Source organism: Melanotaenia boesemani, chromosome 13 (genome assembly GCF_017639745.1).
Source record: "Melanotaenia boesemani isolate fMelBoe1 chromosome 13, fMelBoe1.pri, whole genome shotgun sequence".
NCBI lineage: Eukaryota > Metazoa > Chordata > Actinopteri > Atheriniformes > Melanotaeniidae > Melanotaenia > Melanotaenia boesemani.
In genome coordinates this window covers 26,832,959-26,850,132 of record NC_055694.1, presented here as the reverse complement: position 1 = coordinate 26,850,132, position 17,174 = coordinate 26,832,959, and the positions used below count along the sequence as shown (strand labels likewise).

Sequence of the window (17,174 nt, the reverse complement as noted above, 5' to 3'; positions counted from 1 at the left end):
ATCTAATGGACAGCCTCCTTGCTGACATAAAGAGCTTTTATTGGTTGAGATCAAGCCTTGTGTGTGTGTGGGTGTGTGTGTGTGTGTGTGCATGTGTGTGTGTGAGAGTGTCAGAGTGTGGACTGCTGAGGGGGCACTTTACAAGATGCTGCTGCTGCCAGGGATCACTGGCCCACTTGGCATAGAGCTTTTCCTCTTTCATCCTGTCTTTATACTCTTTCACGCCTACTCATAACTATAAATTCTCTCTCTCTCTTTCAAGTTAACCCATTTGTACTTTCATCAAATCCAGTAAATTTGGGGAATGTGAGTGAAATGTAACATCTTGGTTTTTCCTATAAGAATGATACTGAGGCTACATTTTACCAAACCAGACCAAACTGGATTCACTCTTCACTTTTTTACCTTTTTCTTTCTTTTTTTTGGTTTTGCTTTGATGTTAGTTGTACAACATTTAGATATGACATATCTATCATATTAGATGTGACATGAAATTCATTAAGACAGATTCAATACTTTAGTTACTGCTGAATAGAAATTGTGTTATTGCAGAAAGAGATGTCAGAAAACGTAATAGAGAGTTTGAGTGCTGTCTTTAATACAAAGGATTCACTGGACTATCCTGTAATATATGTGGATAAATAAATCTAAACACAGGATGCTTGTGAAGTATCTAACATGCTTTTTGTAGTCCATATTTGAAATGGTTGTAGTCTCAATAGTATTGCAGCCTGATGTTTTCTTCATGCTTTCCATCAAGGTCAAAGAAAAGACTACGTTTTATTGTTGTTTATCCATTTATTGTTTTTTATTCTTTTTCTCTCACTTTTGTCTGGACCTTTGTTCTCCCTGAGGGGCTTTAAGAGATTGGACAATCCTGTTATAAAAGCTGAGGGGAAGATCACAAGTTAATGAAAAGCACCCAATGACAGGTTTGATCCAAATAAAAGGAATGTGCCTACCAACCTCCAAATATCCTTGTGCTGTGTCCTAGATCAACACAACAAATGCTGACAGTTACAGCACACTGCTTTAACCCATGAAGACCAGATGAAAACATATATGTGGACATGTCTAGAGGGCACCTCGGGCCTAAATGGCTCAAAAACACTAAACATAGAACACAAACAGCTATTTTACTTAATTCAGTTCAACAAAGAAGAAAAAAAAATATTGAAAAAGAAATATTTTTTAACCTTTATTTTACAAGGAAAGTCCCATTAAGATTAAAAATCTCTTTTCTATGGGAGTCCTGGCCAAGAGGCAGTAAAATTTCAACACACACTTACTGTACAACATTAAAACAAACAACACTTATTAAAATAAAGCAAATCATCATCACAAAAGCAGCCTGACATGCTGAGTGAGAATGAAGGTCTGCTGTAGGTGTTAATCATTTAACACTACACTTAAGTGTGAAGCATGGATGGCATCAGACAATTCCATGTTTTCCTCATATATTTAATAAAGGAGCTTAAGAAGCTTTGCTTTTCTCAAAAAGGTACATGTACATTCACATATTCAGAGTGGGTGACAATGATGAGAAGGGTCAAAGGAATCCATTATTCAGGATCAGGATATTTTTAGAAACACCCCAGTGACTTTGGAATTATTTATTAAGCGCCTGATAATTAAAACATGTACGTTTGCTTGAGAAAAGCCGACAGAAATCTCAGAGAGGGAGAGAGGGAGAGCGTGAGCGGGGATATCCCCCGGGGAAGCTCTTCTCTCTGCCTCTCTTTATTTCTACACGACCACTGCAGCATCTTTTTAACTAGAACTGCTGGAAACCCATGCATCTACAGACACATTTAACAACCATGCATTAGATGCTTCATGTATGGACATGCAAACACTTATAGAAGGTCTTTTTACAAGAAGACAAAGAAAAAAAACCCACTGCTCCAGCAAACAGAAAGAATCATTCTCGTTAATAATTCAACACTCTCACCATCATGTATGAGTTGACCTGCTGATTCCTATGCTCACGTGAACAAGCGTAAATGAGGCGGTGTACCCAGACACAAATACACACTTAACATACATACAGTATTATCAGCATATACATGCATATTTATTCACTTTGCTTTGCTGACTCTCATTCAGCCTCTAACTCTTTCACACAGCATTTCTTGTTATCTCTGTTTTCACTGGAACTTAAAAGAGCCAAACTCAGAAAGAAATGTTTAACAAGAATAATGGTTAAATGAGGGGTAGTGTTGGTGACCTAAACCTCACCCCTTAGTTCCCTAAGATTTTAGCATTAGATGCTTTCACACCTTGATTTATATCTGGAATGAAGATTCATTTGCATTATTTTAAGTCCTTTATGTAGAGATTTTAAAATTCATGGCTTTGAGGTATGCTGGGGTCAGGGAAATGTAAATAAAATTCTTGTTGGTATGCACATCAGTTTGTGGGCTTTCCCAAAAGTTGAGAGTATGCAGACTGCCTGCACTGCTTGTACACTAGAGAAGTAAACTATGTTCCAGTTTCGTGTACCATGTCATGTCCATGTACCAATTCCTTTCCTTGATGATTTAAGTACGATCAAATGGCATATTTCTTTCCTCCTTAGATGGAGGCAGAACAGTGCTGGGATGCGTTCTGCATGCACAAACACGCAAACACACACACGCATATATATATATTTATATATATATATATATATCCCACTTTAAGCTCCTTGGTTTACTTATATGTTCTTTCATGTTCTGGGTATTTGTCATGTTTTTGGTTTTATGTTCTTGGGTTTTGGTGTTCACTGTTATGTTTTGTGTTTTTTGGTTTCTGCTCATTAGTTCACCTGGGTTGATTGCACATTCACTTCACCTGCTCCTGATTACTCCCTCTGTGCATGCTGTTGCCATGGTTGTGAAGTCACTTCATCCACTAGTGGATACTACTAACGCATTATGATGTCAGTTGTGGACACCGGTTGGTGGCAGTAATGAACAGCTATAAAGTTGTTTGCAACCACCCAACACACTCACACAGCTTTTCTTCAAAAGCTCCACCATCTCTGCAGTTGTTGTCCTCCTTATTGTCTTCTTCTTCTCCTCCCTCCTCCTGTTCCTCTACTTCTCCTCTGATTTGTTATTTTTGCTGGTTGCATGTCAACTATACTGCTCAACCAAGCAGCAACCTCCTGTAAAATGTGAAGCCTATGCAGAAGTGCAAAAAATTGCAGTTCACCCCTCATTCGCTAGGGGCTGGCTCCAAAACAGAGCAAATCCCCATAGACTCACAGCAGAAATAAACATGTTTAAGGCCTGGTACAAAAATCCATTTTAGGATTAATAGGTTAAGTTTACCTTCATGACAACTGTGGGGGGATTTTTTTAATAACTCATCTATTTGGATGTTATTTAATCTTGAAATTCAGCATAATTAGGGGCGTGTCCTTTTAGTCCAGTTAGCTCATGTTAAATCCGAGTTGGCTCAGTTAGCTCTTAGCTACAGGCAGCTCGGAGTTTGATAGACGTCAATCATCCACCCTTACGCTCACAGCCCCCCGCTGCCAAAATGGCGATGGTAGGAACCGCCCAACAAACTTCACTTTTGCTCTTCAGAAACCTACGGGTGACATCATGGAGGCTCCATCCATCTTATACAGTCTATGTGCTCAACACTGACCCTGCGGTCAGGCCTCTGAAAATGTACCATTTATATGCGTAAATGACGCAGGAGATAGACGAAAGTGTCCATCTGTTTGTGTGAAACTAACTAACTCTGATCCACTTGAAAACTGAGGGTATCGGTTTACTTGCAAGGGAACCATGCTGTGGTTTGCTTACAGTGTGAAAGAATTATCCAGTGAACCCAAGAGAGGAAATGACATAGGGCTTGTTGTATGCTGGATAGCTCACCGCCCGCTCCTCATATTGGACACACTTTAAAAACCATGGTAGGGCTGAATGGAAACCCAAGTTGCATAAACTTGGTGTTGCTCCATTTTTTTCTTGTGGTGAAAAAAGCAGATGAGCTGTGTTTTCTTCTTCTTTTTGCTTTTCTTTTCCCTCTTGGTTGCTTTTGGGAATGTCAGCCTCTAGCGAGCAGTTGTTGTAACTGCCTGATATTACTCATGTGGCTTGATCTACTTGAGTCAAGCCCAGTGCGAAAGGAAACCAGACAAAATGAAGGTGAGACATTTCTTGGTATTCCCCACTTAATCAAAATGAATCTCCCAGGCTATCCTTAAGATAAAACTAATAAATATGGCTTATTTTTAAAACTGGATTTTTTTTCTTCATCCATTCTCTCAAACACTCACATCTACACAGCAAAGTTTCCAAAAAGAAATATAAAACTTATGTGATGGGTAAATTTCTAGGTTTTCCTACCCTTTAGTGCTCTTTAGAGTATAGGGAGTACCTCAGTCAAATGTAACAGGGACATCCTTGGCAGAAGAAAATCCTCTTGCCATTCCTTCATGAAAACCACCACTGCAGAAGCACAACAATATGATCTTACTGAAAATAAACTTCTTCATCATCCCTGAGCACACATGCTCAATAACTCATCCCATCATATGGATCATTTCTAATTCACACTCAATTCCCCTAGCTCGCACTTTTCCATCTTTTCTTTCTTTTACTCTCTCACAGACACATTTAGACCTGACAGGTCGTCTCTCCCAAGACAGCTCCTCTCCAGTGCCATGGCCCATGTCCTGCTTAGTTCTGTTTAATATTGCATCAGACAGGGTCAGACATAAAGGCAGGATGGTGGAATGAGCTGATGAAGGAGAGGAAGGAGAAAAAGGAGACATGAAGCTGCAATGGTTAGCACTGCACCCAGCTTTCAAAGAAAAGGATCAGGATGGGGGGGAATGGTAGACAGGGAGAGAAGATGGTGTAGAGGTCCGTTGGGGTTAGAAAAAATATAAACCTTTCTTGGATTTTCTCGAGTTTTTGAATTAAATTAATATATTTCAACTAAAGTGAGTTAAAACTGAAACTCTAGCAGTTTCCCCCAAAAGAATTTCCCACTGAATTAATCAAAACCCCGACAAAGGTGCAAGTAGAAAAGCTCTTGACAGACTGAAGGTGCTTTTGGGAAATCTAGCCCTCTTGTTGCTCCTTTTCTGTGTGGAACATACAAAATCTACTTAGGCTTGATTCTAGAGTAAAATGACCTTATTCTCTTTTCCCATTTGGGTTTGACATAACTGTGGGAAGATGGGAAAGGAGCCACCCATTACAAGGCAGCTGTTGATCATATTTTCCTTAATGGTTTTAACAGCACCCATTTTTAGCTGTTTAGTGTTTTTGATTTGTACTTCACCCTTCTGACCTCTCTGTCCTAGTTTTACTGGCTAATATTTTAGCTGTCTACTTTGTCCAGGGACAACAGATGAAAATTTGCCCCAGGCTAAATCCGGCATATTTAGCAATGTTCTTGTATGTATGTATATGTATATATATATATGTATATACATATACATACATACATATATATACTCTGTCCCTGTCAAACAAAATAACAATAAAAACTAAAAATAAACCTTCTTGATGAAACTCTTGATAATTTCTGCCATTGCTGCTACTTTAGTCTGTTCTTTTTATTGGTCTGTTTCACATAGAACTTTAACTAAAGTTCTGGTGGAATTTATATTGATATTTTAATCAAAATAGGAAATCCCAGACAACCTAGATTACAACATTTGTTTACCAGTGCTTAGGAGAAAATTCATCATAACCAGGAATAAGATAATAAATTGGGAATTTTCTAACCAAATGGTAATGGGCACAGTCAATTGTAGCAGCAACATTTGATAAACATCATCACTAAAAGATTAATCACAGATTTTCTATGATATAATAAACTAACAGAAGTAATTTGCCACAGTTTCTTTTGCTGAAACAGACATAAAACTACAAGAGAGAAAAACTAATTAAAGCATGCAAAACCATCTCCAGTCTGGGCTAGCCTTATTTCACACTACAAAAGAGGTTTGACTGTGAGCATTTGTACTCTACCAGCACCCAGTTACTACTGTTTTATCCCGACATTGTGACATCACAAATTAAAGCACAAACAAGCCTTTACTGTCAATTTTCAACACACTGTATCTGCATGGAGATATTGCCGTTCCTTATCCTCTGTGCAGAATTAACATTGCAAAGCTTATTTCAAACAAGGGCAAATACTTCCAAATCTGTCATGTTTCATGATCTTGGTTTATATTCTGGTGTTTGTCATGTTTAGTTTCTGTTTAGATCATGTTTGGGTTTTTGGTTTGAGTCATGTTTAGTTCAGTTTGTAGTTTTGCCTCATGTGCTCAGTGTTTTCTGTTCCTGGCTCGTTAGATCACCTGGTCTGATTTCTCATTCAGTTCACCTGTTCCTCATTACTCCTCTGTGTATATATGCCCCTTGGTTTGTCAGGTCTATGTGTTGGTCTATGTGTTTGTCTATGTTATGTCTCAGTTCCTGTTTTGAGTGTTGGATCAAATCTCAGTCAACAGCATCATTCTGCCTCCTGCCATTACTGTCTGCATTTGGGTCCTCACTTTCACTGCATTGTGACAAAATCAAGTATTTTATATTATACAGTCCTATTAGAGAGTCGGGTTGCTTAAACCTTCCAAAGAACTGTTGATACCTAAACAAGAAGTTGTGTTACTTAAACCTAATGTTTTTCAACCCTATTCCGAGCATGTTTTAAGGCCGATTCACACCAGTCCTTTTAAATTAAACACCAGTTTGTTTGCTAAGAAAGTGTGGTATGATTGTGCAACCAAAATCTGACGCACATCAAGGAAGCAAACTCTGGTCTACCTAAAACCGTAGATCTTGGGACACTTCAATTAAACCAAAAGCAGGAAGCAGACTACAAATCAGTGGAACAGAAGTTGCCTTACATTAATCAACTAATGAACAAGTTTCCTTGTTTGTTGCTTTTCTTGTCTTCTGCCTAATTCTTGGTGCAGTCCTGCCTTGAGTGATAAGTAGAATACTCAAAAGGTTGGTTCGTTTGACGAAGTGCAATTTGAAAGGTGAAAGCAAATTCAGGCCAGTTAAATGTGGTAACCCCCAATCGTGCTGAGTCTAGTGAACTATTCGATGTGAAAATGACCCTAGATGTTTCTCTGCTCCACCAAACATGGTTAAAATGAATGAGCTTTCTCGACAGCTTGTCTTCAGTTTCTTTGCAAGCCATTCATTTCAGTCAGGTATGTTCCTCTAAAATATAAAAGCAGTGTGTCCCAAGGACCAGGATTGAAACACATTGCCTAAACCTAAAGAAGTCATTTTGATGCCTAAACTTGCACAAATAACAAATAAAACTGAAAAGAAAACTGGGGTAAAAATTGCAATGCTATTGTTGTCTATGCTGATGCTTTGGAGTGTTTGTTTTCAGTATCTCACTTTACTGCAGCTGGTTTGTCAGGATATCAACACCAAGGGACACTGTGACACCAAGGTCTTTAAAAAATGTAATATTTTACACACTCAGGTAGGAATAGGCTGTATCTGTTTAAAGACAAAGTAAAGCATAAATAAACTTAGTTCTGATTTAGTCACATCACTGACAAATTAGGTGTGTGTTGTGTCAAATGTAATGTATGGAGCAAACATAGCAGAGTTCAATTTAAGAGATATTGTATACAGTATTTCAGTTACCTTCCAGCTGTGGATTAGACTACCCACACTGGTCAATTGTGAAACATACATTTATAGAGTGGGTATGTCCTTACTGTCAACTGACACATCAGTGTGGCATGAATAAGCCAGCAGGGATGTAAGAGACTTCTGGAGGTTGCAGCAATGTTTTGGTTAATCCCAGCCATCTCCAGTAGAAGCGTTTTAAGCACCAGGTGAAAAATGAAGCATGTTTTTTGCAGTGATCCTGAACTCTGTCAATGCAGATCTGCACAAAATGAATGCAGAGACCATAGCTGCTCCTGAAACTTCAGTCTTTTTCAGTAGATGTGCTTCCCACAAACTGATGCACTGCTGACTCTGCTGGTGGTGGCCAGGTCTGTGGTGATGCTGCATTTTAGCTTAATTCTTGACAAAAGTTATCCAGTTTATCTTTTTCTCATTGTTCTAATTTCTGTGAAGGCAGAATAAATAACTAGCTAGTTGCTAATCTGAGGCTATCGCTTCATAGTAGATCTATTTACTCATTTGAACGCAGGGGTTTACTTGTTTTACAACCCCATTTTGCCATGGATTTGTAACTTAGACCTGCACTTAATATCCTGAGCAGAAGGTCTATGGAAAAAGTTAGTCTAATGTCTTTTAAGCCAGTGGTTCCTAACCATTTTTCCTTGGGGACCCTCTTTAAATGCTAAAAAGCAATGGACCCTCTACCCCATCCCGGGTTGAAACCATGCTTGATTTTATGCTTTCAAAAGTGAGATTTTGACTATAAATAATGTATTCTGGTTAAGTTCTGTCCTCCCATAAAGCCAACGTTAAATTAACAACATACAGCCTTACTTTTTTTCCCTAACCAATGAGAACCCGAGGTGACATATTTGTCACATACAGTTTCTGAGACATTATGCTTCAATTTATGGTATAAACTTTGCTCAAAATCCTGTTTAACACAACCTGATATTTGTCCTCTGTCCTCTAATAGATACCCAGAAGCAGAAAACCACATTATAATATTTTTAAACTATCATATGATAATAAATGGTAGATAGCCCCTCCCCCTCAAAAAATGTTAATTTTTTGTTACATTTTGTTAAAGGGCCAAATAAAGACATATTTAAAAAATTTGACTTTTCTTACCATTTCTTCAAGGGTCGGGCCTTTATGGTTTAAAATAGGGACAATGTGTGGACATTGATCACAATGGCTCTGAATGTTGAAAGCCTTGGGGACCCCCTTTGGTCTTTGGGGATCCCCCTTGGGGGGGCGTTCCAGACCCAAGGTTGGGAACCACTGTTTTAAGCAACTACCTGACACAAAAAAGTTATTTTAATGCAAATATCTTTATTTGCTTTATAGAGATTTTAAATATGAAGAACTTGTTAGTTTGCCCAATAAGAAATTCAATGTTCAGAAAAACAAGTAATTGTTTTTAGAGCTATGTCTGCAGTGCTGAAAATCTACAGCCTGAATTTGGAGTGTTACAGGCTGTCTCACAATCTAAAAAGTTACTACAAAACATATCAGACTCTAATCAGCGTGTGGATTTTTATTTCTTTTATGTATTACTTATAAGCACTAACGTGGTGTGATACTGTCTTTGTGAACCCAAGTGCAAAAGCCTTTACAGTGGCACAAGAAGTATGCAGTAATGATTATTATTGAGATAGTTTGTGGTAAACTATAACAATTTTCTTAAATGACCCATTTTAAAGGTGAAGCATGATTGTGAACTACGATAGCAAGTAAATTTTACAACACAGTAAACAAGATAGAATCTATTACAGTAACAACTTATTACATTTTGGAATATCAAAATTGATTTAAGACATACTTAAAAAAAATGTTAATCATACACTTTAGCATGCCTGATGTAATAAGTTCCGTGATGGTGAGTTAAGATTTGAGATAACTGGGTAATCAGCTACTTCTTTATATTGCAATGATGCACCATGCTAAATGCCCCTGTAGTGTTAATTTTCAACGCCAGAGAATACAAAAAGAAAGTTTGCTCACTGTCCTAGCTCACATTTCGTTGTTAACATTTCCACATCAAAACTGTCCTGTATTTTGGTGTATTAGTACATATGATCACACTGTATTGCCTAAAGTTATGAATAACATCTTAAAGTAATTTTCAAATGCTTTAACCTCATTCGCATTTGGTCATTGAGGCCAACTCTGGCCAGTTTTCAGCTTATAGTTGCCAAGACACACTGTGTGAGTCTGCACTGCCAAGAGTCCTGCATCCTAGTGTTTTGGCCCAGGTTCCAGTTTTTCCTCATCTTTTATTAAACTGTCACTCAACCAATGAGTCCTTATGAACTCTTCAGTGAGCCGAAGCAATCACCCAGAATCAGATATAAAACTACAAGAAGAAATCTGCTGTCCTGTATGGATTATTCAACTTTTTTTTTTTTTTTACAGCTACAACTGACATGAAGTTGTATAGGTGAGCATTTACCTTCCTATGGTATTAAGTTCCTATTATTTGTATACCATACACCACTCAATCACCCAAATCAGGGTCCAACCTGCTCCATTAAAAACAACCTTGTTCCATTTGGCCACTGATGGATTAGATTTGGCCTTTACTGTATTTGCTTTGGTGCTTTGTCACTGTCCTTTGCCAAAAGACCTACTGCTACACCCAGCAGAACAGAGTGGATGATTAAATGATCATTTCCAAGGTGATGAACAGCATTAGGCTGTCTGCCAAGACTGTTAGACTACTTACCTCCACCAAACATCCACAGGAAGACATCAAAATCTTCTGAAGTTTTACAAACTGACATGCACTCACAAATTAGAAGCAACAAAGCTGTATTTAGTTTTATTAAATTACTAAGATTTCATTGCAATCAGCACCATGGTAATGCATGAGAAGCCAAAAACATGTAAATGGATGGAATTTCTTTTCCCCTTACAAACAAAAGGTAACTAAGATCAAATATTTCCTGTTTTCTACATTTTTTTTAGAATAACCTACACTTGCAGTGAACAAAAGTGTTGATAACAAAAGCAAATCTTACATGCTGAAATGCTGAAAATGTAATTGTGTTCTGACTGTTGGGAAATCAGGGTTATTGATATGTTTCAACAGACTCATTATATGCATAAGCACTTTTGTAGCTCTGCGATGCTCCAAGTCATGCATGCTTCACCCTTATCATGCACATTTTTATTGTACAGGCTGTATAGTACAAATTCTTTACTGAAGTAATAATAATAATAATAATAATAATAATAATAATGATAATAATAATTATTATTATTATTATTATTATTATTATTATTATTATTATTATTATTATTATTATTATTATTATTATTATTATTTCAGGTTTGGAGCCACTGAAGCCAAGCTCTTGAACTCATTTTAGTTCATAGAGTCATGTGAAAAAGAATCTAAACTTTATTTAAAATTTGAAGGTTTATTAGAATAAATATAAATAATGATTGGCACTTACCAGGTCTTGAAAAATTTGGTAAATAAACCTCAAATGTACAAGAACAATTTACTCATCACACCTTTATTTCTTGTTAATGAGAAACTAAGCAAAATAGAGAAACTGTGTGAAGAACTAAGTGCACCCTTGATTCACTATTCTATATCTGCTCACTTTTGGTAACAATAACTTGAAGTCATCGTTTTCTGCATGGCCCGATCAGTCTTTGCCAGCATGGCAGAGAAATTTTGTTCTGCTATAATTCAGTTTCCTTCTGCTTCAGTTCAACCAAGTTTCCAGTATTTGTTTATTCACAGCTCTCCTGAGGTCCCAATCCAACACTTTACCTCATGTTGGGGTTTGGACTTTACCTGGACCATTGCAACATCTCAATTCTTTAATTTCTTTTTATTATTGTAATTATTATTCTGTAGATTTGCAGCTGTGTTTGGGATTATTGTGCTGTTGCATGAATCAATTTCAGTCAAGCTTTAGCTGTTGGACAGATGGCCTCATATCTGACTTTAGAATATTTAGTAAAGGAGTTCACAGTTCATTCAATGACTGCAAGATGTGCGGGTCCTGTGGCTCAAAAACAAGTCTAAATGATAAGCCTTGCATCACTGCACCTGACAGCTGGTATGAAGGGTTTGGCTATTTCCAAACATGTCGCTGTGCATTATGACCACACATCTCCACTTTGGTCTTTTCTGTCCAAACGGCATTGTTTTAGAAGTCTTGTGGTCTGTTCAGATGCAACTTTGCTGTTGCATTTGTTTAAGACTGAATAAAAAAGAGAAGAAAGTTTTCCCTGGGTACCCTTCTTAACTAGCTATATTTGTTCAGTCTTTGTGTATGTATCCTGTCAGGAACTTCAACATTTTATATACTAACTTTAGCCTGTAGAGTCTGAGATATGGCTCTATTTTTTTATTATTTATTTTGTTTTTAGTTTCTTAGAGCATTGCACAAGCCCTGTTCACAGTTTATCCATCTAGCTGAAACAATGAGCCCCTCTCAGTTAATAATAACCCAAACAAGCCACCTTTATCCAGTGTGTCTTTTAACAAATGCTTATGACATTGCAGAATCCGAAGAGGTGTGACGATAACTCGGCCAGTTCGTCTGAAGTGCTTTCCACTTGTGAAAAATCTTTCTCATCGTAGAATGGCTTCCATATTCGTTGGAAAAGTCCTTTAAACACTTTTCTGATGAGCAACAATAGTTGCTAAAATCATAGCTGATGTCAGACCAGCAAACTGTTAAAACCTCTATTTTTAAAGATGTTGTCATATGGCATTTGTTCTTATATTATAAAGCTTTATTAATCTGGGTTTATGGCCTGGTAAGTATCAGATGATTTTTAATTGAACAAGGAAGTAATTTCTTCTTTAGATGTCTGTCCATAGGTATAGAAATATTAGTATATATGAGTATTACTACCCGCCGCCATAGTGGAGGCCATCTGTTAGCAACATAATACATAAAGTTATGGATGGATTTTGATAAAAATTTTCAAGAAATCTCAGAAATGGAATAAAGAACAAGAGATTAGATTTTGGGGGTGATCTGGATCACCGCCTGAATCCAGGAATTTTTAAAAAGATTTTTTACAGGCACAGTACAAGCACAAACATCCGGGGACATCAGTGAATTTGGTCACATCCGGGTCTTTCACCAAGGAAACCAAAACGTTGCTAAGCGCAGGACCACTGGATCTTCAGTGTTGTTCCTCAATGATTTTTCTTTGATTTTTGTAAAATTTCCTTGAAACATGCCAAAAATGTGTGTTGTGGTTGGCTGCCATAAGCATAATTGTACCACAGACAGCAAGAGATCGTTCTTTGAACTACTGAAAAGATACAAAACTGCAGAAAGATGTGGTAACTGGCTATCAAGCGTGTCAATGCTGACGATCTTGGAGTCCTTCAAATATATTAAAAAATGAGTTCAGATCATTTTGTGACTGGTGAGTAGAACATTAATTATTGTATTACTCTTTAAAATTTATGGTTGTTTTTGTATAGATGCCAAAAATATCATGAAATGTCTGGTTACAGTAACGGTTACCAACATCTGTTGGTGGTTTTTGTGACGTTTTTAATGTTTGTTGTGCTGGGGGATGGACAGAAGGTCATTTGTTCAGTCCTACTGCCACTAGCTTCACCTCGTATCTTTTTCTAGCCTTGACACTGAGGGGATCAATATAACTTTATTGAGGGTATCAATGATTTTCGATTTAAAAACCAGTGGAGAAAATTTAAAACTGTGCTTTCTGAGTGCTTCTAGTTGCTTATGATGTTTTTATATAGTTTTCATAAAAATACTACAGCTAATGTTAATCTGTTAGAAAAATACTTTTATATAAAATCAGCTCCACACCTTAATAACAGCCTTCACCATAAAAAATTTGTTTCTACAAAGTCAAATTAAAAAAGCTGTTACTGAACCCTCTTTTGGGAAACAATAGAGCTCCATGGCAGAGAAAAACAATCTGAATCAGGGGGACGCAGAAAAAAATTCGCCTGGTACACCTTGAACCAGTTTGGTGTAATGGGGAACTCTTTCTATTACATCATCTGCTTTATTAAAGGATCTGAACACTTCTTTTGTTGTTGCGTCTTCCCATGAATTTTCTTGATTAATGGTTTGTAGAAAAGCATAGTTTCAGTTCCTGTTAAGTCATGAACATTTAGACAAAAAGAGCTAAATCTGTATGTCTCCTGCTCTGATTCGTGCTGATTGTAGTGCAGCAAACCCTTTTAACACACTCGGCAGAACAGAGGACAGAGTGGGCAGATGAGGATGAGGAAAAGAACAATACTGAAGGAAAAAAGTGCTGATCTCCCTCCCTCCCTCTCATTCAGTATGCTGACTGTTTCTGTACAGAAAACTGACTCCCACGCTATTCTGCCTGGCCTATTTATCACACTGATCAGCTTATGAGGAAGTCAGATATACACAGGAGGCTTGCTTAGAGATGTGCATATGAGAGAGATCATGATTTTTTTCACCTTCTGAGATTTACTTCATGCCGATCTCAGCACTGAGAGGTTAAATCTTGGCAATGTCTAATCATAGTCACCTTTTTGGTACCCAGTAATCTTGTATTTTGTTGCAGTACCATCTCTGAAAGTGATGGTGATTTTCTTGTGTCATAGAAAAGTAAATGCTTTTGGAGTGTAGACTGAAAGCCAAACAAGAGACTTTTTAAGATTTCACCTTTGAGATTTTGGAACTGGCATCTGCATGCTTTCCAGATTCAGTTAAATAGTAAATAATTAAAACAAAATATAATCTCTGTCCTTGTGAACTTTTGGTAGTTATAGCAAAATCCCACACTGTCAGCAAAGCCCTTTGTTTAAAGTCCCCCCCCCCCCCCTCCAACACCAACACCCCATGACCTCACACAGGCAACACTACTCAGTGTTGCCTGTCCTGCATTTGTTCAGGTTACCACGGTTTGTCCACAATCATCTCTACAAACTGTAATCTATACCCACAGGAGCAAGAGACAAAAAGAATCACCTCCCTGAAAACAGTAATCCAATCGACCTGGAATCATCCTCAAAATAGCAGCCGCCATCGCAGGAATTCATATCTCCAGTGAACCGTACACATCACACCTCCCTGCATCACAGCCTATACAAGCGGATTGATGAATGAATGAATGAATGGCATTTGCATTTCATCAGCATGAAGCAATGATTCTGCTTCTGCTTGCTCTGGAGATGCAGTGGTGTATTCCCAGAATACTAATGATAATAGTGGAAGCTCCAGCTCCGTTTATTGCTGTCAGTATGTTTCTGTAATTACTAAAAATGCATTTGTAATCTGTAATTCCAGTTGTTCTAATGAAGCAAAATCAGTGCAACAGTCCTTATTAGCTGTAATGAAGCTGGGTCTACATAACATTAAGGGTTCGGCTCATTCGACTTTAACCCACTTAAAGAAAATGAAAATGCTGCACACAGACTTTTCATACATGTTTAAAGGGTTAGTAGGCCTTCTTTGCGTTTCTGTTTGTCAGATGCACACTCAAGAGAATTTTTACTGTTACATATATTTGACATGTAAACCACATCCTAAGCTACGCACACAAAAGAAGAAGATGAACGGGAAAAAAAAAGAAAAGGTGACCTACCGCACAGCAGCTGCATCCAGGCACAAGTCTTGTAAACGGTGGAGGTGTTGCAGAAGAAGAAGAGCGCCATGCAGGCGATGCAGCTGAGGATCAGAACCATGGACAGCAGCACGAACACCGAGGCCGCCTTGAAGGCTCCAGAGGGGATCGAGCTGAAGTCGGAGAAACTGCCCACGCAGGTGAGCTCCCGGCTGGGCGACGGCTCGGTGCCCACGCAGTAGTGGAAGAGGCCGAAGTAACCGGCCTGCGGCGTTTTGACGCTGTCGCCGATCCAGTAGGGCTGAATGAACACCACCACGTTGACGATGGCGAAGCAGATGGTGAAGATGGCCCACAGCACCCCGATGGCCCGGGAGTTGCGCATGTAATTGTCATGGTAGATCTTGGAGGCTTCTTGGGAAGGCAACATGTTTGGTGTTTTTCCCCCTCCTTTTATCTCCCTTGAGCTATATATTTTTACACTACTGTCCTTTCCTTCTTTACTCTTTAAAAAAAAAGAAAAAAAAGAAGAAGAACTATAGAAATATTTTTCAAAAACGGGTATCCAGCTTGACGAACCTAATATTTTCCGTCGTTCTCTGTAAAGCTCTCCTGCGATATTTTCCTCGCTTTGGCTGTTTCTTTTGTGGCTGTTAAAGGCTATTAAATAGGCCAAAAACAAACAAACAAACAAACAAAAAACAAAAACAACCCCCCCAAAAAAGAACAAAACTTAAAAATAACACGATACAAAAGCAACCTGAAAATATGTATATGACCTCAAAAGACTAAACATTATAAAAACGAACGGGGAGAAATGCTACATTAAAGCAATTTAAAATCATAGTCTACTTATACCTCTAATGAATAATTTACCAACACCAGTGATTCAACATAGCTGTCTAAGGCTGGTTTCATTGGGGCTACACCATAAATGATTAATAAAAATCCATCAAAATGGGATTTTTTCCCCTTTATTTTACAGTCATCAGGTGGCGGGGGCTAAAGCTGTTTTTCATCATCATCCATTAGTGCAGCGATATCTTCGGGATGTCCTTTATTACCATCCGTGAGATGAAATGCGTCTTGTTGCCAGTAGCGCCAGCGGTAAACCCCGATTTTACCTTCCGAGGCATCCGTGGGGTGCTCCCCTTCCTCTGCTCGCCGTTAATGTCCACACAGCATGTGGAAAATCAAACACAGCAAAACGGAAAAAAGAAAAAAAAAGAAAAAAAAAGAAAAAATGGAAACCTGCTTTCAACACGAGCCCACTGTCAAATTTCAACAGTCCTTTCTCGTAAATCCGACATCCTCCACCGCCTCGACTCCATTATCATCATGGTTTTTGTTGTAGCCTTTATCCAGTATGTCTCCCCTCTCGCTCTCTCTCTCTCTCTTTCTCTCTTTCTCCCTCGCTCTTTCTCCGTCCTCCTCCCGTTTCTCTGCGCGCGTCCCCCGGAAGATGCTGATGTTGTACTGATGACAGCGATGGAGCGCGTTCACGTTTATGCGGGCGCGGCGGGCGGCAGCAGCAGCGGGGAGAAATTTGCATCTGTGCGCATCTCCGCCTCTGTTCACCTTGAATTTTAAAATTAGGAAACTCAAATTCCCTGACGTTTGATGAAAAATTAGCTTTCCATATAACCCCTGTTTGACACGCGGATATCCAGTGTGAAGGAGTTCAAACAATTGAAATGTCTCAATAAACTTAATTCAATAATGCAATATTGTGTTTGGTCGGTTATTTTGTTCCCTACAGTTGGTGTTGTATTATAGATCATTGGAAAGGGTTATAGTCACCTTTACGACAAAGTATTGTATGTGTTTCTGTGGAATGAGCAAAGACGGGGGTGGCAGTCACTCTTCCTTTTAGTTGCTTGGTGGATTAGATGATTGCACTCTTCTGCAGTAATATGGGGGGGACAACAACAACAAAAACACATATTGACTATTTTTACACTTCATTCATTATACTTTGTCAGGGACATCAATCGC

The 17,174-nt window shown here is 38.3% G+C and overlaps 1 protein-coding gene across 1 annotated transcript in view; it reads right to left on the bottom strand.

Moving 5' to 3' along the window:
* The window catches only part of LOC121651203 (LHFPL tetraspan subfamily member 4 protein-like), a 28,443-nt gene extending 11,836 nt beyond the window's left edge, over window positions 1-16,607 (bottom strand). The window contains exon 1 of the mRNA XM_042003193.1: window positions 15,201-16,607. Coding sequence (XP_041859127.1) covers window positions 15,201-15,609 — 409 coding nt within the window. The 5' untranslated portion in view covers window positions 15,610-16,607. The remainder of the gene's footprint in view (window positions 1-15,200) is intronic.
* Between the last annotated feature and the right edge of the window lie 567 nt (window positions 16,608-17,174).